Source organism: Chiloscyllium punctatum, chromosome 36, assembly GCF_047496795.1.
Source record: "Chiloscyllium punctatum isolate Juve2018m chromosome 36, sChiPun1.3, whole genome shotgun sequence".
In the NCBI taxonomy this organism is placed as follows: Eukaryota; Metazoa; Chordata; class Chondrichthyes; order Orectolobiformes; family Hemiscylliidae; genus Chiloscyllium; species Chiloscyllium punctatum.
In genome coordinates this window covers 12,023,731-12,043,798 of record NC_092774.1, presented here as the reverse complement: position 1 = coordinate 12,043,798, position 20,068 = coordinate 12,023,731, and the positions used below count along the sequence as shown (strand labels likewise).

General features: G+C 47.6%; 1 protein-coding gene across 1 annotated transcript in view; it reads left to right on the top strand.

Moving 5' to 3' along the window:
- Positions 1-20,068, top strand: part of LOC140460782 (uncharacterized) — a 133,117-nt gene that overhangs the window by 2,188 nt on the left and 110,861 nt on the right. The window contains exon 2 of the mRNA XM_072555466.1: positions 625-1,908. Within this exon, the coding sequence (XP_072411567.1) occupies positions 911-1,908 (998 nt within the window). The 5' untranslated portion in view covers positions 625-910. The remainder of the gene's footprint in view (positions 1-624; positions 1,909-20,068) is intronic.

The window sequence follows — 20,068 nt, the reverse complement described above, 5'->3', positions numbered from 1 at the left end:
GGGTGGGGATGACCCCAGCTATGAGCCACATACCAGCAAATGGGACTAGATTGATTTAGGATATCTGGTCAGTACAGTCGTGTTGGACAGAAGGGTCTGTTGCTGTGCTATATATCTCCATGACTCTGGCTTTCTACTATCTTTTGCCATGTCAGTAGGTTCACTTTCTCTCTAATGTCGGTGTTAATGCCTTGATGTTCTCACTTTCCTCCCACCTTCCTGGGGACATGAACCATTTTGTGTCTGGTTGTTCCTCAAAAAGCTGCGTGGCAGGTTCACCCTGAATTGACACACTTTCTTTTTGCTTCCCAAAATCAGACCTGCTCACTCTCAGCAGGATCCCAGTGTTGTGAAAGATATTAACTTTTCAGGTGGAGGTATCCAAAATTCAGAGAGATATCATGTCTTGACATTTTTGCTTTTCTGCCCCTGTAAGATCCTGAATCAGCACCTTCAGGGGAATTAGTCAGAGCGGAGTGAGAACAGAGTGGGAGAGAGAGTGGGATGGTACTTTCAATTTTGTGGAATAACAAAAGAAAAGAATATTCCACAGACAGTAGAATTGCTTGTTCAGAATTTCTACCCTGCACTGGCAGTGATGAGCTTTGTAATCTATTCTGACAGAGTTTTTGAAGATTTGAAGAGGGAAGTTTCAAAATCAACGGATGAAGGGCTTATGCCCGAAACATTGACCCTCCTGCTCCTCGGATGCTGCCTGACTCCCCTGTGCTTTTCCAGTGCCACATTTTTCCACTGACTCTCCAGCATCTCTGACCCTCACTTTGATGTCAATGTCTGACAGTCACTCAATCCACTGGGGCCAGCAAACATTTTCGACCGTGATTTCTGGGAGAGGGATCAAAGCTTTTTGGTTCCTGTCTGAGTATGTTTTCAGCATCAGTGGGACTGGATGAGAGACCCCACTGTTGCAGTGCACTGTGCGTGGAGACTGAAACAGTTATACGGCCTGGAAAAGGGATTTCACGGCAGGGAGGGGCTCTACACGTGTTTGTGTGCAGCCGAAGCTTTGGCCATGGAGAAACCTGAGGAATCCCGCCCTGTGGAGAAACCGTGGAAGTGTGGTGACTGTGGGAAAGGCTTCCGTTTCCCGTCTGCCCTGGAGACTCATCGGCGCAGTCACACCAGGGAGAGGCCGTTCCCCTGCACCGACTGTGGGAAGGCCTTCAGACATTCCTCCCACCTGCTGGCCCACCAGCAGGACCACACGGGGGAGAGGCCCTTCAGCTGTCCAGATTGTGGGAAGGCCTTCGTGTTTTTCTCTGCCCTGTTGGCCCACCAGCGGGTCCACACAGGAGAGAGGCCGTTCAGCTGCCCCCAGTGCGGGAAGGCCTTCAGGTATTCCTCCACCCTGTTGAGCCACCGGCGGGTCCACACGGGGGAAAGGCCCTTCAGCTGGACCGAGTGTGGGAAGGCCTTCAGCGATTCCTCCACCCTGCGGAGTCACCGTCGTGTCCACACGGGGCAGAGGCCCTTCAGCTGCCCCGAGTGCGGGAAGGCCTTTACCCACGTCTCCTCCCTGATGAGGCACCAGCAGATCCACACGGGGGAGAGGCCCTTCAGCTGCCCCGAGTGTGGGAAGGCCTTTACCCAGGCCACCACCCTGCTGACCCACCAGCGGGTCCACACGGGGGAGAGGCCCTTCAGCTGCCCCAAGTGTGGGAAGGCCTTCAGCAGTTCCTCCACCCTGCTGACCCACCAGCATGTCCACACGGGGGAGAGACCGTTCACCTGCTCTCAGTGCGGGAAGGGCTTCACGTGCTCCTCCAACCTGCGGAGCCACAAGCGTATCCACATGGGGGAGAGGCCCTTCAGCTGCCCAGAGTGTGGGAAGGCCTTCAGCACATCTTCCACCCTGCTGAGACACCAGCGGATCCACACGGGGGAGAGGCCCTTCACCTGCTCTCAGTGTGGGAAGGCCTTCACCTACTCCTCCCACCTGCGGAAGCACCAGCGAGTTCACTTGCCATCGCAGGGGGAATGAAGGAGTGACGGCCGAGTGCCATTATCGATTCGACTATCAACCAGGTTCTGGGGACTCCTGGGTTTGAATCCCACTGTGGCAGATGGTGGAATTGGTATTTGGTCAGAAATGTGGAGTTCGGAATCTAACCATGAGACCGTTTCAGGGAGGGGGTGGTGTGGGAGAGAAAGCCCCCATGTGATTCCCTCTCTCCCTTGTTAGGGAAGGGAACCACCATTGGGGGAAAGGATTCACTCAGTCGTTCCAGCTGCATCCTTTACCCGGTCTGGCCTACACCTGACTCCAGACCCACAGCAGTCTGGTTGACTCTACACTGCCCCTTCCTGGCAAATGAGCAGGGAGAAACTTACTTGGAGACAGGGTATGGGTTAAAATTGCTGAGTGAGGCAATACTTCCTCCGGATTACGGCTGTACCAAGGATCCAATTACAAAGGGACAACTTGGTGCTGACCAATAGTAAAGACAGTGGGGTGTGTGTGGGCTTTGATCTTGAACTGTTTAAAAAGCTGCTACTTTGTCTATGCCTTTTTGCTGGGGGAATCTGAAGCTGTAACAAAGTCGGGTCACAATAAAGGTTACCTGACCTTACCGCCGGGCTCAGACTCTCATTGAAAGCTTTGAACTCCGAGAGGTTTTTGTTTTAAAGCTGCTCCTGTCTTTCAGCCTCCTGCAGAATTTCCAATGTCGTGTATCAGATGGAGCAGTGAATGAGTAGCTTGTATCATTAGAAATTGTACATCTTTCAGGTACTGCGTTGTTTCATCAGCATTGTCAAGTTTCCTGGCAGCACCAGGAGGTGGGGGCTGTGTTCAGTCGAAATGATATGGAGGGGTTGGTATTAGACTGGGGTGATAAAGTTTAAAAAATCACAATACCAGGTTATTGTTCAACAGGTTTATTTGGAAGCACTAGCTTTCTGAGTGCTGCTCCTTTATCGGGTAGCTGTGGAGCAGACACAGAACGTATATCAAAAGATCATGCAACTGATAGAATATATTGAACAAGCCTAGATTGCTGTTAAGCCTTTCATCTCTTAGAATGGGTGCAGGTTTTGGTTCATTAATGTGTCACTGCCAGAACATCTTTTAAGTCACATTCTTGAGATGACTTAAGGTTTTATGAAAAAGATAACATCTCAGCTCAAACCATGCATTAAAGGTGTGAGGTCAGAGTCTGTCTGTACCCCAATCTTGAATCAGACTGGTTCTATTTCCAAAGGAGGAATTCATAAAATATTACATGGATTGACTGCCTGGACATTGTGTGCTTTTTGACCAAAATTGAATGTATCTGCAAATATAATTCTGCCAATACAAATTCACCCCAAAGAATTGTGTGTGCGTGCATGTGAGTTTGTGCATGAGAGTGTGTACATGCTTGGTAAAGTGTGAGTGTGATGGTGTATAAGCCTGTGAGAGTATTGAGGGGAGGAGGAACGTGTGTGTGTGTGATGGAGCATATGTGTGAGAGGTATTAATACAAGCAAGGGGTTGCATTTTGCTAAAACAAGGAAGGGCAGCACTTGTCCAGATAATGATAGGGCCCTGGGTCATGTTATAGAACGGACAGACAGGGGGGGGGGGGTGTTCAGGTACATGGTTCTTTGGAAGTTGCATCACAGGTAGCCAGGGCAGTTAAGAAGGCATTTAGCAGCATAGCATTCATTGTTCACACCATTGAGTATCGGGGATGGGACATCATGTTGAGGTTGTACAGGATGTTGGTGAGGCCACTTGCAGAGGACTGAGTACAGTTCTGGTGGCCCTGTAATAGGAAGAATACTATCAGAGAGGGTTTAATAAAGATTTACCAGGATGTTGTAAGGACTGGAGGGTTTGAGTTATAAGGAGAGAGGCTGGGACTTTATTCACTGGAGCACAAGAATGTAGTTTAAATGCAGAGCTTTTCTAAGAAAAATGTCAGTCTGACTCAACATTGGGACACAGACAGAATTCACACCGATTGTCTCTACTTATAAATAGGGCAACGTCTCTTTGAAATGTAGATTCATTTGGATATAACTGTGTGACTTTACATATGAAGATATCCCTTTGAATGTGCTGACATCCCTTTGAAATATAATCTTGTCCATTTAAACCTCTTTATTTGCAGATTCGTGCACTTTGTGTCTTTCACTGTGTCTTACATTTGCACACACACACACCATGGGTGCTGGGGGAAAAATAAGCACTACCGTAGTGAGGGGGGGGGGTTAAGAAAAAAAATAATAAGCAATGGATTCCAGCATAAAAAAATGCAGATATGACGCCGTCCTGTTCGATGTCGGAATATCTGTTTAAATTGAGCCGTGAGCTTTCCCTGTTTGGGAACATGGTCGGCCGCCTGGGGGGTGGAGTTCTCCTGGTCGGGGGGCGGGGCCTGTGACAACGATGGGGCCACGTGGGAGGGACTTGGCCCGGGGGGTGGGAATGTGGGTCCTGTCCTGTCCTGTCCTGTCCTGTCAGAGTGAAAGGGGAGGCAGTCATTGAAGGGGCAGGATCTGTTTACCCCCCTCACTGTCTGTTTAATCCTTGGGCTGTTTACCCCCCTCACTGTTACTTGTGCAATTGCTGAGGGTAGTGTGTAAATCCTAGTGAAGGAGATTATGCACCAGCATGTATATGTTCCTCAGTTATTGAAGGGGCAGGACCTGTTGAGAATGGTTAGTAAATGTGGTGCACTAAGCCTTGTTAACATGGATATAGTTTATTATTTGGAAAAGTAGACTTTATTATTGAGAGTCACAGAGATGGAAACAGACCCATTCGGTCCAACCTGTCCATGCCAACCAGATATCCTAAATTAATCTAGTCCCCTTTGCCAGCACTATATCCCTCTAAACCCTTCCTATTCATATACCCATCCAGATACCTTTTAAATGCTGTAATTATACCAGCCTCCTCCACTTCCTCTGGCAGCTCATTCCATACCTCCACCACCCTCTACATGGAAACGTTGCCCCTTCAGGAACCTTTTATATCTTTGTGGCCTCACCCTAAACCTATTCCCTCTAGTTGTGAGTCTCACCCCAACATTAAGGAAAAGACTTAAAAACATTGCTTTTGTATTTTTCTGGCTGCTCAATCAAATATCGAGCTACATTGGGGGGGAATTATGGCTCTGCCCTTTTTGTTCTCCGATAGGTATTTGAAAACTTAAAATCTGTCAATAACATCAGCATTGCTACAGTGCACGTTGTGTACACTCCTCAGTGTGAACAAGCAGGGCACATGTTTGCCAATGCGACCAAAACATTGGGCATGTTCCTCACTGTCGGCAGAAAAGTTGCGAAACCTACTTTTGGACAAATAAGGAGCACTGGAGGACCAGGGGGAGACTTGTCCTTCTGCCATTCGGAGCTCCCCTATTGGTGAATGTGGAAGTTTGAGCATGAGCTTCTTAAGGTCCTGCTCCTCCTCTCTCTGAATGAAGATTGAGCTTCACCTCAGACTGCAACTTCTTTTCTCCGTCCAACATGTGAGTACAGCACTCTCTTTTCTCACCCCCTTTTCCATTTACGTTTCATTCTGGGGTTCAAGTGTTGACTTGGAGCAACTGAAAGGAATGGGAGTGAATCCAGCGAGGGGACAGACTCTGGAAAAGTTAGTCCAGGCCTGTGTCTCAATTGGCAAAATAGACAGACAGGAGACTGGAAGAGCAAGCCAGGCAGTATCAGGAGGTGGAGAAGTCGAGGTATCTGGTGTAACCCTTGTTCAGGACTGGGGGTGGGTATAGGGAGAGCTGTGGAACAAGGGTGTGCTGGGGGCAGGGTATTGAAGTGGGGATAGGTGGAGACAGGGAGAGGGTACAATAGACAGTAGGTGCAGGAGTAGGCTGTTCTGCCCTTCGAGCCAGCACCACCATTCATTGTGATAATGGATGATCATCCTCAATCAGTATTCTGTTCCTGCCTTATCGTCATAACCTGGTACGACCTAGTTGGTGAATGGGAGGAAGGAATCGAGTTGGCAGGGAAGAGTGGAAGGGGCAGGGAAGTGAGTTGGGGGATGGGATGGGAGATTATTTGAAATTGGAGAACTGTTTTGAGTCCTCCGGGCTGTTGACTGCTCAGACAAGATGAGGTTTTGTTCCTCCAATTTGTGGTTTGGTTTGTTGTGGTAATGGAGGAAGCCAAAGATAGTCATGTCAGAAGGGGAGTGGGAAGAGGCATTAAAATGGGTGGAGACTGGGAAGTCCGCTCAGCTTCTGCAGACCCGGCTGTGATGCTCAGCAAACCGTTCCCCAAGTTTACGCTCGGTTTCCCCGATGTAGAGAAGACCACAATTGACAAAGCACAGTAGGTCAAGCGGCATCTGAGCAGTAGGACAGTCGTAGTTTGGGGCACGAGCCCTTCATCAGGAATGATGCATGGATGTTCAGAGGGGCATCAGTGTCCTTCTGTGCCAGGTGCAGCAGGCAATGAGCAAGGCAAGTGGTGTATTAGCAAGAGGAATTGAGTTCAGAAGTAGGGATGTCTTCTTGCAGTTAGGGGGTCATTGAATATATTCAAGGCTGAGTTCATCTGATTTTTACGTGAATGTTTATGGGGAAGGCAAGAAAATGGTTTAAAGACTAGTATAGAACCAAGTTACAGAAACAGACCCTTCAGTCCAACTAGTCCATGCTGACTATGTTCTCAAACTAAACCAGTCCCACCTGCCAGTGTTTTGGCTCATATCCCTCCAAACCTTTCCTATTCATGAACTTATCCAAATGTCTTTTAAACATCGTTACTGTATCTGCATCCACCACTTCCTCTAGACATTTAGTCCACACGTGAACCTCTCTATAAAAAAAATTGTGCCCTTCAAGTCTTTTTAAAATTTCTTTCTCCTGTCACCATCAAAATTTGCTCCCTAATCTTGAAACCCCAACCCTAGGGGAAGGACACCCGTCGTTCACCTCATCTCTCTCCTCATGATTTTATAAACCTTGATAAGGTCACATCTCCTCCTCCTCCTCTGCTCCAGTGAAAGTCCCAGTCCATCCACCGAGATGCAGGTAGATCCATATCCAGTCATGATCGGTTCAATGCTGGTCCCAATTCTCTCTCTCGGTGTCCAGGACAGCAAGAGACCACAAGACACAGGAGCAGAAATTAGACCAGCAGGTCTGCTCATTCCATTCAATCATGGCTGATATGTTTCTCAGTTACATTCTTCCGCTATAAGCAAAGTGAAAATGGAGGGAATTAGTGTGGGATGGAGATTTTCGGTTTCCAGGGAATAAGAGAGGAAAGAGTTCACTATAAATTAGAATTTATGGGATCGGCTGATGAGCCGAGGAGTGTCAGTTGGAGTTTAATTTAGAGAAATCAGAGGTTTGTATTTTGGTCAAACAATCCAGGCACGACTGACACAGTTAAGGGGAGTGTTGCAGAATAAAGAGACCTTGGAGTGCTAGAGTCTCAGGTGGATAGAGTAGTGAAGGCGGCGTTTGGTTTGCTTTCCTTCATTGGTCATAGCATTGAGGATAGGAGTTGTGAGATTATGTTATACACACTTCCCACTCGAACGTGTTATCTAACTGCTTAGCTGTTTTAGTGAATATAATCCACACCTCCCGCTGCTGCCATAACGTGGTTTGTTTGGAAGCCCTAGCTTTCGGAGTGATTAGATTTATTTTAGATTTTATTACTTACAGTGTGGAAACAGGCCCTTCAGTCCAAACTGACCCTTCGAAGAGCTACCCACCCAGACCCATTCCCCAACATTTACCCCTTCACCTAACACGACAGGCAAATTAGCGTGGCCACTTCACCTAACCTGCACATCTTTGGACTGTGGGAGGAAACCCACGCAGACACGGGGAGAATGTGCAAACTCCACACTGACAGTTGCCTGAGGTGGGAATTGAACCCGGATCTCTGGCGCTCTGAAGTGCTGCTGCTGCTTCAGGTGGTTGTGGAGAATAAGGTCATGATTAGACTATTTATAGCCAACGGAGTCCAGTTCATGGAGATGTGATACATTAAACAATTTAGATTAAATCTTCCATCTTTTAGAATGGAGTTCTGTTCTTTGGTATGTTAATTCCAGAACCTGTTTTCAGTAACTTTCTCAAGAACATAATTTAAATGCATACCTTTTCTATCAAAAATGTCAGGCTGACTCGACAGAATTCGCACCTATTGGTGGGTAGGCTAGGACTTTTTTCACTGGAGCACAGGAGGTTGAAAGGTGAAGGTATCGAGTGCCTCATTAGCAAGTTTGCAGATGACATTCAGATTGATGGAAAATCAGATAGTGAAGGGGACTGTCAGACGCTTCAGCAGAATACAGACCGGAGAGTTGGGAAGAGAAATGACAGATGGAGTTCAACCCAGACAAATGTGAGGTGATGCAATTCAAGAGCGAGCTATACAGTAAATGGAAAGGTCCTCGGGGAAATTGATGTACAGAGAGAGCTGGGTGTTCAGGTCTATTGTTCTCTGAAGGTGGCAAATGCATGTCAGTAGAGTGGTCAAGGAAGCATACAACACACGTTCCATCATCGGACGGATTGAGGAAAAGATTTTGGTTTGGCGCATTTGGAATACTGCGTACAATTCCGGTCGCCAGATTTCCAAAAGGATGTGGATACGTTTGGAGAGAGTGCAGAGGGGGTTCACCAGGATGTTGCCTGTTATGGAGAGCGCTAGCTATGAGGAGAGGTTGAGTAAATTAGGATTATTTTCACTGGAAATAAGGAGGTCGAGGCAGGGTGGGGGGTTCCTGATTGAGGCCGAAAAACCATGAGAGGTGTAAACGGGGTGGATAGGGAGAATTATTTTCCCAGAGGAGAAGACTTAATTACTCAGGGTTACGAGTTCAAAGTGAGAGGGGAAAGGTTTGAGGGAGATATACATGGAAAGTTCTTTACAGAGAGGGTGGTGGGCACCTCGAATGCATCACTAGCGGAGGCAGTAGGGTGGGATCGATAGTGTCATTTAAGATGTATGTAGACAGATACATGAATGGGCAAGGAGCAGAGGGATACAGATCCTTAGAAAATAGGTGGCAGGTTTAGATAGAGTATCTCGATCAGCATTGCCTTGGAGGGCTGAAGGGCCTGTTCCTGTGCTGTAGGGTTCTTTGTTCTCTTTATAGAGGTTTCCAAAATCAGGCTCACTGCCTTTATTCCTGATGAAGGGCTTTTGCCCGAAACGTTGATTTCGCTGCTCGTTGGATGCTGCCTGAACTGCTGTGCTCTGCCAGTGCCTGCAGATTGTGCAGTCTTTCAGCAAAGTAGAATGTTTAGGGTGCAGGTTTGCTCGCTGAGCTGTAGGTTTGATATCCAGACGTTTCATTACCTGGCCAGGTAACATCAGTGGTGACCTCCAAGTGAAGCGAAGCTGTTGTCTCCTACTTTCTATTTATATGTTTGTCCTGGATGGGGTTCCTAGGATTTGTGGTGATATCAAAGTTATGAAGAGAGATACATATTTTGTTTAACCAACTACAATGGCAGTGCAGAGAATTTCAGAAAAGTGCAATAAATATTTACTTTTTACCCCTTATTCAACTCATTCAAGAATTTCAAATTGAATCTGAGCTAACTTGAGAGCAAATGGCAACATTCGTTTGTTAATAGACTCACCATATATTATGAAAGATCACTTTTAGCTAAGTCACAATGTTTAATCCCAAACAGAGCAATTAAGTGCAAAGTTACGTTCAACCATTTAATAAAACACTGCAAATTTTATTTTGTATGAAAATACAATCATTTTATAATTTGGATAAGATCTTTACAAAGGAAATATATTAAACAAAATAGCTTTCCTGGGTATCAATATTGACAACAGTTATGCAGCTATTATTTGGCAATTGACCAACTAATTGAAATAGTTTCAGAATAAATGAGCTGCTTCATTATTATACATTGAGGTATTGCATATCTTGGCTCTCACCCAAGTATTCTCCGAAGAAAAAAATGTATCTGGATGGGGACATGAACAGGAAGCATTCAGAGGGATATGGGCCAAATGCTGGCAAATGGGTCACGAGATTAATTTAGGATATCTGGTTGGCCTGGACTGAAGGGTTTGTTTCTGTGTGTCATTACAGACGCCCCTCTTCTGGGATCCCCATACCAGCTGTTATTTTCATGAAATAACCTGACAATTGTTGACTTCCATCAACCTATTCCATCCGGAGAAATTTCCTCTCTCTGCAAAGTGTGGTTCACGTTGGCAAGTTCAATCCTCCTCAGCAAAAAGGCAGAGAGAAAGTAGCTGCTTTTTAAACAGCTCAAGATCAAAGCGCACCCCACCCCCCCAACCCACCTCACTTCTATACTATTGGTCACCACCAAGATGTCCCTTTGTAATTGGATCCTTGGTACAGCCTTAACCTGGAGGAAGTATTGCCTCACTCGGCAATTTCAACCCATACCCTGTATCGCACCATCTGCTGCAGTGGGATTCAAACCCGGGAGCCCCTGGAACTGGGTTGATAGTCCAGTCGATAATGGCACTCAGCCATCGCGCCTTCAATCCACCTGCGATGGTACATGAACTCCCTGGTGCCTCCGGAGGTTGGTAGAGCTGGTGAAAGCCTTCCCGCACTCTGGGCAGCTGAAGGGCCTCTCTCCTGTGTGGATCTGCTGGTGAGTCAGCAGGTTGGAGGCCTGGGTAAATCTCTACCTGCACTTGGGGCAGCTGAAGGGCCTCTTCCCCTGTGTGGACCCACTGGTGCCTCAGCAGGGTGGAGGAATCACTGAAGGCCTTCCTGCACACTGGCCAGCTGAAGGGTGTCTCCCCAGTGTGGATCCGCTGGTGGGTTAGCAGGGTGGAGGAAGTGCTGAAGCCCTTCCCGCAGACGGGACAGGGGAACGGGTGCTCCCTGGTGTGGCTGCGCCGATGAGTCTCCAGGACAGAGGGGACACGGAAGCTTTTCCTGCAGTCGCCACACTTCCACCATTTCTCCATGGGGTGGGATTCCTCGGGTTACTCCATGGCCGAACCTTCAGTTACACACAAACGTGTGAGGAGCCCCTCCCCACCCTGAATTCCCCTTCCCAGGCTGTAGACCTGTTTCAGGCTCCACACTCAGTGCGCTGCAACAGTGGGGTCTCTCATCCAATCCCACTGATGCTGAAAACATCCTCAAACAGGAACCAAAACGCTTTGCTCCTTCTCTCAGACTCAGTTGAAAATTGTTTCCTGTCCCGATGGATTGAGCGACTGTCAGACACTGACGTCAAAGTGAGGTCTGCAGACGCTGGAGAGTCAGAGACGAAATGTGTGGTACTGGAAAAGCACAGCAGGTCAGGCAGCATCCGAATCGGAGGAGAGTCAATGTTTCGGGCGTAAGGCCTTCATCTGTTGATTTTGAAGCTTCTGTCTTCAGATCTTCAAATACACTGTTAAAAACAGATTACAAAAGTCATCACTATCCGTGCAGGGTAGAAATTCAGAACAAGCAATTCTACTTTCTGTGGAATATTCTTTTCTTTTGCTGTTCCACAAAATTAAAAGCACCATCCCACTGTCCCTTCCCCTCTGTTCTCACTCCGCTCTAACTAACTCTCCTGAAGATGCGGAAAAGCAAAAACATCAAGACTGACATCTCTCTGAATTTTGGATACCTCTACCTGAAAGTTAATATCTTTCACAATACTGGGATCCTGCTGAGAGTGAGCAGGTCTGATTTTGGGAAGCAAAAAAAAAGTGTCAATTCAGGGCGAACCTGCAATGCAGCTTCTTGAGGAAGGACCAGACACAAAATGGTTAATGACCCCGAGAAGGTGGGAGCAAAATGAGACATCAAGGCATTAACACCGACACACTTCAGACAAACTCTTCTGCTTCCAGTCAGGGCAAAACATGCTCTGAAAGTCCAGCCTTCACAACAACACTTCTGCTTTCACTGAAGACAATTAGAGTCACACAGCGCAGAAACAGAACCTTTGGCCCAATCTGCCCAGATATCCTAAATTAATCTAGTCAGATTTGCCATCACTTGCCCCCTATATGGGTCGGGTGCTGACAACTGGGACTAAATTGGGTTGGCTATCTTGTCAGCAAGGACGAGTTGGACCGAAGGGTCTGTTTCTGTGCTGTACATCTCTATGACTCCAGTCACATTTGCCATCACTTGGCCCTGACCCATCTGAACCCTTCATATTCAGATGCCCGTCCAGGAGCCTTTTAACTTGTCATCGTACCAGCACCCACCACTTCCTCTGGCAGCTCACTCCATCGCTCAAGCGACTCCACGTTGAAAGCGTCTGGTCTGGTGCACCAGATGACATCAGGATAATCTCAGATCGTTCCAGATCGCTTCGATACTCAGTCAGTGGCTTTCCCGATCAGGATGTTGTACGTGATCAAACAGGTCAGTGAGTAGGCGATCCCCCACCTCTTAGTTCAAGTCTCTCTACGAGAACTCCCTTGCTGGAGGGTCCCTTGGAGACACTTCAACTGGACTTCATTGAGTTGGAGAAATGAGTTGAGTTGCTATAAATATGTTTTGCTTATTGCTGATGTCTTTTCAAAGTGAATTGAAGCCTACCCTCCTCCTAACGCTACTGCTGAGACTGTGGTGAAGATTTTGTTTAAAGGAAATAATTCCCCCCTTCAGTATACCTGCGTGCATTCGCTCAGACAATGGACCACACTTTGTAGGTAATATTAACGGAGAACTCTGTTCCCAGCTTTGTATTTGTCGGCAACTGCATGGTGCTTATCATCTGCAGGTGACCGGCCTTGTTCAATGTTTTAACCAGACTCAAGACTAAACTTGCCAAATTAGTGGCAGTCTGGCCTCTCCTGGTTATGCTAATCCCTGTGGCCTTATTCCAGATGTGATCCATGTCTGTGGGCAAGACATGACTGTCTCCAGCTGAGAGTCTCTCTGGTCACCCCCTCCGTACCCCTTGGAACGATTTGCCTCCCTTCTCAGTCCACGTCCATCACATGACCGAAGCAATGATTGGTTATGTTCTTGCTTTAACCAATGTTATGTGTGCCTTTCACTCCCAGGAGCGTGCGGCCTACAGCGATGTTCCCTCCCTTTCAGCCTCGTCACGGGTAGACCCTGGTTCATTGGTGCTCGTCAAGAACTGGACTGGCAAAGGTCTCCACCCTCGTTGGGATGGCCCCTTCCAGGTTTTACTTCCCACCCCTACAGCGGTCACAGTCACTGGGCGGTCAGCTTGGGTCCAACTGCACCATTGAGAATTGATTGACTGCACCAATCAAAAGTGGGGAAAGAGGAGGAGAGAATCCTGGAATCTCATGAAAATGAGTGGACCCTGTCCATTTGGGTTTTTGAATCCTGCTGTTGTTCTTAGGTTAATCTTATTACAGATACTTGAACTAAGAGGAGCGAGTGGTGGTTTATGGAAAATATTCAGCCTGGTGTCTGGTTACTAGTGGTGTGCCACAAGGATCTGTTTTGGGACTACTGCGGTTTGTCATTGTTATAAATGACTTAGATACAGGCATAGGTGGATGGATTAGCAGAATTGGACAGAGAGGTGGCAAATGGAGTTCAATGCAGCTAAATGCGAGGTGATTCACTTTGGGAAGAATAACAGGAAGGCAGTGATCTTGGAGTCCATGTGCATAGATCCCTGAAAGTTGCCACTCAGGTAGATAGTGTTGTGAAGAAGGCATACGGTGTGTTAGGTTTCATTCGTAGAGGGATTGAGTTCCGGAACCGCAATATCACACTGCAACAAAACAAAACACGGGTGCAGCCACACTTGGAATATTGTGTATAGTTCTGGTCCCCATATTTCAGGAAGGATGTGGGAAGCATTGGAAACGGTGCAGAGGAGATTTACCAGGTTGTTGCCTGGTCTGGAGGGAGGGTCTTATGAGGAAAGGCTGAGAGAGGGTCTGTTCTCATTGGAAAGAAGGCGGCTAAGGGGGGGATTTGATAGATTCATATAAGATGATCAGAGGACTAGATAGGGTAGACAGTGAAAGACTCTTTCCTAGGATGGTGACGTCAGCTTGTACGAGGGGACATAACTACAAATTGAGGGGTGATAGATTTAAGACGGATGTCAGAGGCAAGTTCTTTATGCAGAGAGTGGTAAGGGGGTGGAATGCCCTACCTGCTAAGGTAGTCAACTCAGCCACATTAGGGAGATGTAAACAATCCTTAGATAAGCACATGGATGATTTTGGGATAGTGTAGGGGGACAAGCTGAGAATAGTTCACAGGTCGGCGCAACATCGAGGGCTGAAGGACCTGTTCTGCACTGTACTGTTCTATGTTCTAAACTTAGTGCAGGAGGCTGAAAGAAATGAGCAGCTTTAAAACAAAAACCTCTTGGAGCTCAAAGCTTTCAATGAGAGTCTGAGCCCAGCGGTAAGTTCAGGCAACCTTTATTGTGACCCAACTTTGTTACAGCATCAGATCCCCCCAGCAAAAATGCAGAGAAAAAGCAGTTGCTTTTTGAACAGCTCAAGGTCAAAGTGAACAAACCACACATCCCCTGTCCCACCCCCCTCACTGTCTTTACTATTGGCCAGCACCAAGTTGTCACTTTGTAATTGGATCCTTGGTACAGCCGTAACCCGAAGGAAGTATTGCCTCACTCAGCAATTTTAACCCATACCCTGTCTCCAAGTAAGTGGCTCCCCGCTCATTTGCCAGGAAGGGGCAGTGTAGAGTCAACCAGACTGTTGTGGGTCTGGAGTCAGGTGTAGGCCAGACCGGGTAAAGGATGCAGATGGAACGACTGAGTGAATCCTTTCCCACAATGGTGGTTCCCTTCCCTAACAAGGGAGAGAGGGAATCAGATGGGGGCTTTCTCCCCTGCACCACCCCCTCCCTGAAACAGTCTCATCGTTAGATTCCGAACTGCACATTTCTGATCGAATACCAATTCTGACAACTGTCGTGGCGGGATTCAGACCCGGGACTCCCCGGAACCGGGTTGATAGTCCAATCGATAATGGCACTCAGCCGTCACTCCTTCAATCTCCCTGCGATGGCACGTGAACTCGCTGGTGCTTCCGCAGGTGGGAGGAGTAGGTGAAGGCCTTCCCACACTGAGAGCAGGTGAACGGATTCTCCCCGGTGTGGACCCGCCGGTGCCTCAGGAGGGAGGAAGATGTGCTGAAGCCCTTTCCGCATTTGGGGCAGCTGAAGGGCCTCTCTCCCGTGTGGACCCGCCAGTGGGTCAGCAGGTGGGAGGTATACCTGAAGCCCTTCCCACACTCGGGGCAGCTGAAGGGCCTCTCTCCCGTGTGGACCCGCCAGTGGGTCAGCAGGTGGGAGGTATACCTGAAGCCCTTCCTGCACTGAGAGCAGGTAAATGGCCTCGAATTCTGTCTTGGTCGCAATGTCGAGTCAGCCTGACATTTTTGATAGAAAACTATGCATTTAAATTACGTTCTTGAGAAAGTTACTGAAAACAGGTTCTGGGATTAACATACCAAAGAACAGAACTCCATTCTAAACGATGGAAGATTTAATCTAAATTGTTTAATGTATCACATCTCCATGAATTGGACTCCGTTGGCTATAAATAGTCTAATCATGACCTTATTCTCCACAACCACCTGAAGCAGCAGCAGCACTTCAGAGTGCCAGAGATCCGGGTTCAATTCCCACCTCGGGCAACTGTCAGTGTGGAGTTTGCACATTCTCCCCGAGTCTGCGTGGGTTTCCTCCCACAGTCCAAAGATGTGCAGGTTAGGTGAAGTGGCCACGCTAATTTGCCTGTAGTGTTAGGTGAAGGGGTAAATGTTGGGGAATGAGTCTGGGTGGGTAGCTCTTCGAAGGGTCAGTTTGGACTGAAGGGCCTGTTTCCACACTGTAAGTAATAAAATCTAAAATAAATGTAATCACTCTGAAAGCTAGGGCTTCCAAACAAACCACGTTATGGCAGCAGCGGGAGGTGTGGATTATATTCACTAAAAACAGTTAAGCAGTTAGATAACACGTTCGAGTGGAAAGTGTGTATAACATAATCTCACAACTCCTATCCTCAATGCTATGACCAATGAAGGAAAGCAAACCAAACGCCGCCTTCACTACTCTATCCACCTGAGACTCTAGCACTCAAGGTCTCTTTATTCTGCAACACTCCCCTTAACTGTGTCAGTCCTGCCTGGATTGCTTGACCAAAATACAAACCTCTGATTTCTCTAAATTAAACTCCAACTGACACTCCTCGGCTCATCAGCCGATCCCATAAATTCTAATTTATAGTGAACTCTTTCCTCTCTTATTCCCTGGAAACCGAAAATCTCCATCCCACACTCACTCCCTCCATTTTCACTTTGCTTATAGCGGAAGAATGTAACTGAGAAACATATCAGCCATGATTGAATGGAATGAGCAGACCTGGTGGTCGAATTTCTGCTCCTGTGTCTTGTGGTCTCTTGCTGTCCTGGACACCGAGAGAGAGAATTGGGACCAGCATTGAACCGATCATGACTGGATATGGATCTACCTGCATCTAGGTGGATGGACTGGGACTTTCACTGGAGCATACGAGGGGGAGATGTGACCTTATCAAGGTTTATAAAATCATGAGGAGAGAGATGAAGTGAACGACGGGTGTCCTTCCCCTAGGGTTGGGGTTTCAAGATTAGGGAGCAAATTTTGACGGTGACAGGAGAAAGAGATTTTAAAAAGACTTGAAGGGCACAATTTTTTTTATACAGAGTGGTTCACGTGTGGACTAAATGTCTAGAGGAAGTGGTGGATGCAGATACAGTAACGACGTTTAAAAGACATTTGGATAAGTTCATGAATAGGAAAGGTTTGGAGGGATTTGGGCCAAAACACTGGCAGGTGGGACTGGTTTAGTTTGAGAACATAGTCAGCATGGACTAGTTGGACTGAAGGATCTGTTTCTGTGCGGTATGGCTCTGTAACTTGGTTCTATACTGGTCTTAAAACCATTTTCTTGCCTTCCCCATAAACATCCACATAAAAATCAGATGAACTCAGCCTTGAATATATTCAATGACCCCCTAACTGCAGGAAGACATCCCCACTTCTGAACTCAATTCCTCTTGTTAATACACCACTTGCCTTGCTCATTGCCTGCTGCACCTGTCTGACAACTGGCACAGAAGGACACTGATGCCCCTCTGAACATCCACACATCATTCCTGATGAAGAGCTCGTGCCCCAAACTTCGACTGTTCTACTGCTCAGATGCTGCTTGACCTGCTGTGCATTTCAATTGTGGTCTTCTCTACATCGGGGAAACCGAGCGTAAACTTGGGGAACGGTTTGCTGAGCATCACAGCCGGGTCCGCAGAGGCTGAGCGGACTTCCCAGTCTCCACCCATTTTAATGCCCCTTCCCACTCCCCTTCTGACATGACTATCTTTGGCTTCCTCCATTACCACAACAAACCAAACCACAAACTGGAGGAACAAAACCTCATCTTGTCTGAGCAGTCAACAGCCCGGAGGACTCAACACAGAGTTCTCCAATTTCAAATAATCTCCCATCCCATCCCCCAACTCACTTCCCAGCCCCTTCCACTCTTCCCTGCCAACTCGATTCCTTCCTCCCATTCACCAACCAGGTCGTACCAGGTTATGACGATAAGGCAGGAACAGGATACAGATTGAGGATGATCAGCCATTATCACAATGAATGGTGGTGCTGGCTCGAAGGGCATAACAGCCTACTCCTGCACCTATTGTCTATTGTACCCTCTACCTGTCTCCACCTATCCCCACTTCAATACCCTGCCCCCAGCACACCCTTGTTCCACAGCTCTCCCTATACCCACCCCCAGTCCTGAACAAGGGTTACACCAGATACCTTGACTTCTCCACCTCCTGATACTGCCTGGCTTGCTCTTCCAGTCTCCTGTCTGTCTATTTTGCCAATTGAGACACAGGCCTGGACTAACTTTTCCAGAGTCTGTCCCCTCGCTGGATTCACTCCCAGTCCTTTCAGTTGCTCCAAGTCAACACTTGAACCCCAGAATGAAACGTAAATGGAAAAGGGGGTGAGAAAAGAGAGTGCTGTACTCACATGTTGGACGGAGGAAAGAAGTTGCAGTCTGAGGTGAAGCTCAATCTTCATTCAGAGAGAGGAGGAGCAGGACCTTAAGAAGCTCATGCTCCAACTTCCACATTCACCAATAGGGGAGCTCCGAATGGCAGAAGGACAAGTCTCCCCCTGGTCCTCCAGTGCTCCTTATTCGTCCATCAAAAGTAGGTTTCGCAACGTTTCTGCCGACAGCGAGGAACATGCCCAATGTTTTAGTGACATTGGCAAACACGTGCCCTGCTTGTTGACACTGAGGAGTGTACACAACGTGCTCTGTAGCAATGCTGATGGTATTGACAGATTTTAAGTTTCCAAATACCTATCGGAGAACAAAAAGGGCAGAGCCATAATATCCCCCACAATGTGGCTCGATATTTGGCAATGTTTTTAAGTCTTTTCCTCAGTGTTGGGGTGAGACTCACAACTAGAGGGAATAGGTTTAGGGTGAGGCCACAAAGATATAAAAGGTTCCTGAAGGGGCAACGTTTCCATGTGGAGGGTGGTGCAGGTATGGAATGAGCTGCCAGAGGAAGTGGAGGAGGCTGGTATAATTACAGCCTTTAAAAGGTATCTGGATGGGTATATGAATAGGAAGGGTTTAGAGGGATATAGCGCTGGCAAAGGGGACTAGATTAATTCAGGATATCTGGATTTTCCTAACGGCCGCCCTCCCGCCGCTTCCTCGCTCGAGCGACTTCTCCTCCCAACCGCCTTCACCCCCGCGTGACGTCTGCACGTGGGGGATGGGCGGGGTCCGGGGGGATGGGCGGGGCCCGGGGGGGGATGGGCGGGGCCCGGGGGGGAGGGATGGGCGGGGCCCGGGGGGGGAGGGATGGGCGGGGCCCGGGGGGGGAGGGATGGGCGGGGCCCGGGGGGGAGGGATGGGCGGGGCCCGGGGGGGGAGGGATGGGCGTGGCCCGGGGGGGAGGGATGGGCGTGGCCGGGGGATCCTCACCGTCACCAAGTCACAGCCACCTCGCGCTCCAACTGTTCATTCACAAAAACAAACTCTCCTGTCTCACTCTGCAGCTGCGGGGGGCGGGGACACTGCCACGTTTCGAGGAGCCCTGTCTACATTGGGAAAGCTCACGGCTCAATTTAAACAGATATTCCGACATCGAACAGGACGGCGTCATATCTAAAGGGGGAAATCTGCATTTTAAAGGGACGTGGACATTTTAACGGGTATTTCTGCAAATAAAGAGGTTTAAATGGACAAGATTATATTTCAAAGGGATGTGAGCACATTCAAAGGGATATCTTCATATGTAAAGTGACGCAGTTATATCTAAATGAATCTACATTTCAAAGAGACGTTGCCCTATTTATCAGTCGAGACAATAGGTGTGAATTCTGTCTGCGTCCCAATTGTTAAAAACAAATTTAATAAAATTTAGACGAGACCACCACAACTGGAAACAAGACAATTTATTACAAACTTGCAAGTAAGGGTTTCAAGTGCAGAAGCAAATGAGCAAATTAGAATCAGGTTAGTGTACAGTTATACCCTTTGAGCTGAGTGAGGTAATCTCTCCAGACTCCTAATGACCCAATCTCTCTTACTGTACCAGACCACTGCCCAGCTGCGCTCCACCCTTATTACTTCCCCCTTCCCCAAGTTGGCAACCTTCCTCTCTGTCAGTGCTGAACTCACACTATTTTATCAAGATCTGGTTTAACATTTTGTATCAATTCTGCTAGTACATTCCATCCTCGGACATTTCATTAACTTGTATCGTTTTGTATCGCTCAAGCATTTTGGTTATCTCAGCTTTTTTGCTGAAAGCACAATTTTTCAAAAAGGACTTTTTGCTATAGTAATTACACACCAAAGTTGGTGTTTACTTAACCACAATTATACACTGAAAAGTAAAGATACTCTTCTCTAAATACCTGCAGGGTTAATAGTTCTCTTGCTGTACCCCTTTTCTGTATGCTTTTTCTATATCTGCAAAAACAACACTTTACCCCATTTCTCACGATTCCCCCATTTCTTTTCTTTAACCATATGTTGTTTTTGCAATCTTATTTTCTGCCCTCTTTTCACCCTGTGGTGTCGAGGTTCACAATCTAGTCATTTCTGTCCTTCTAAGTTTG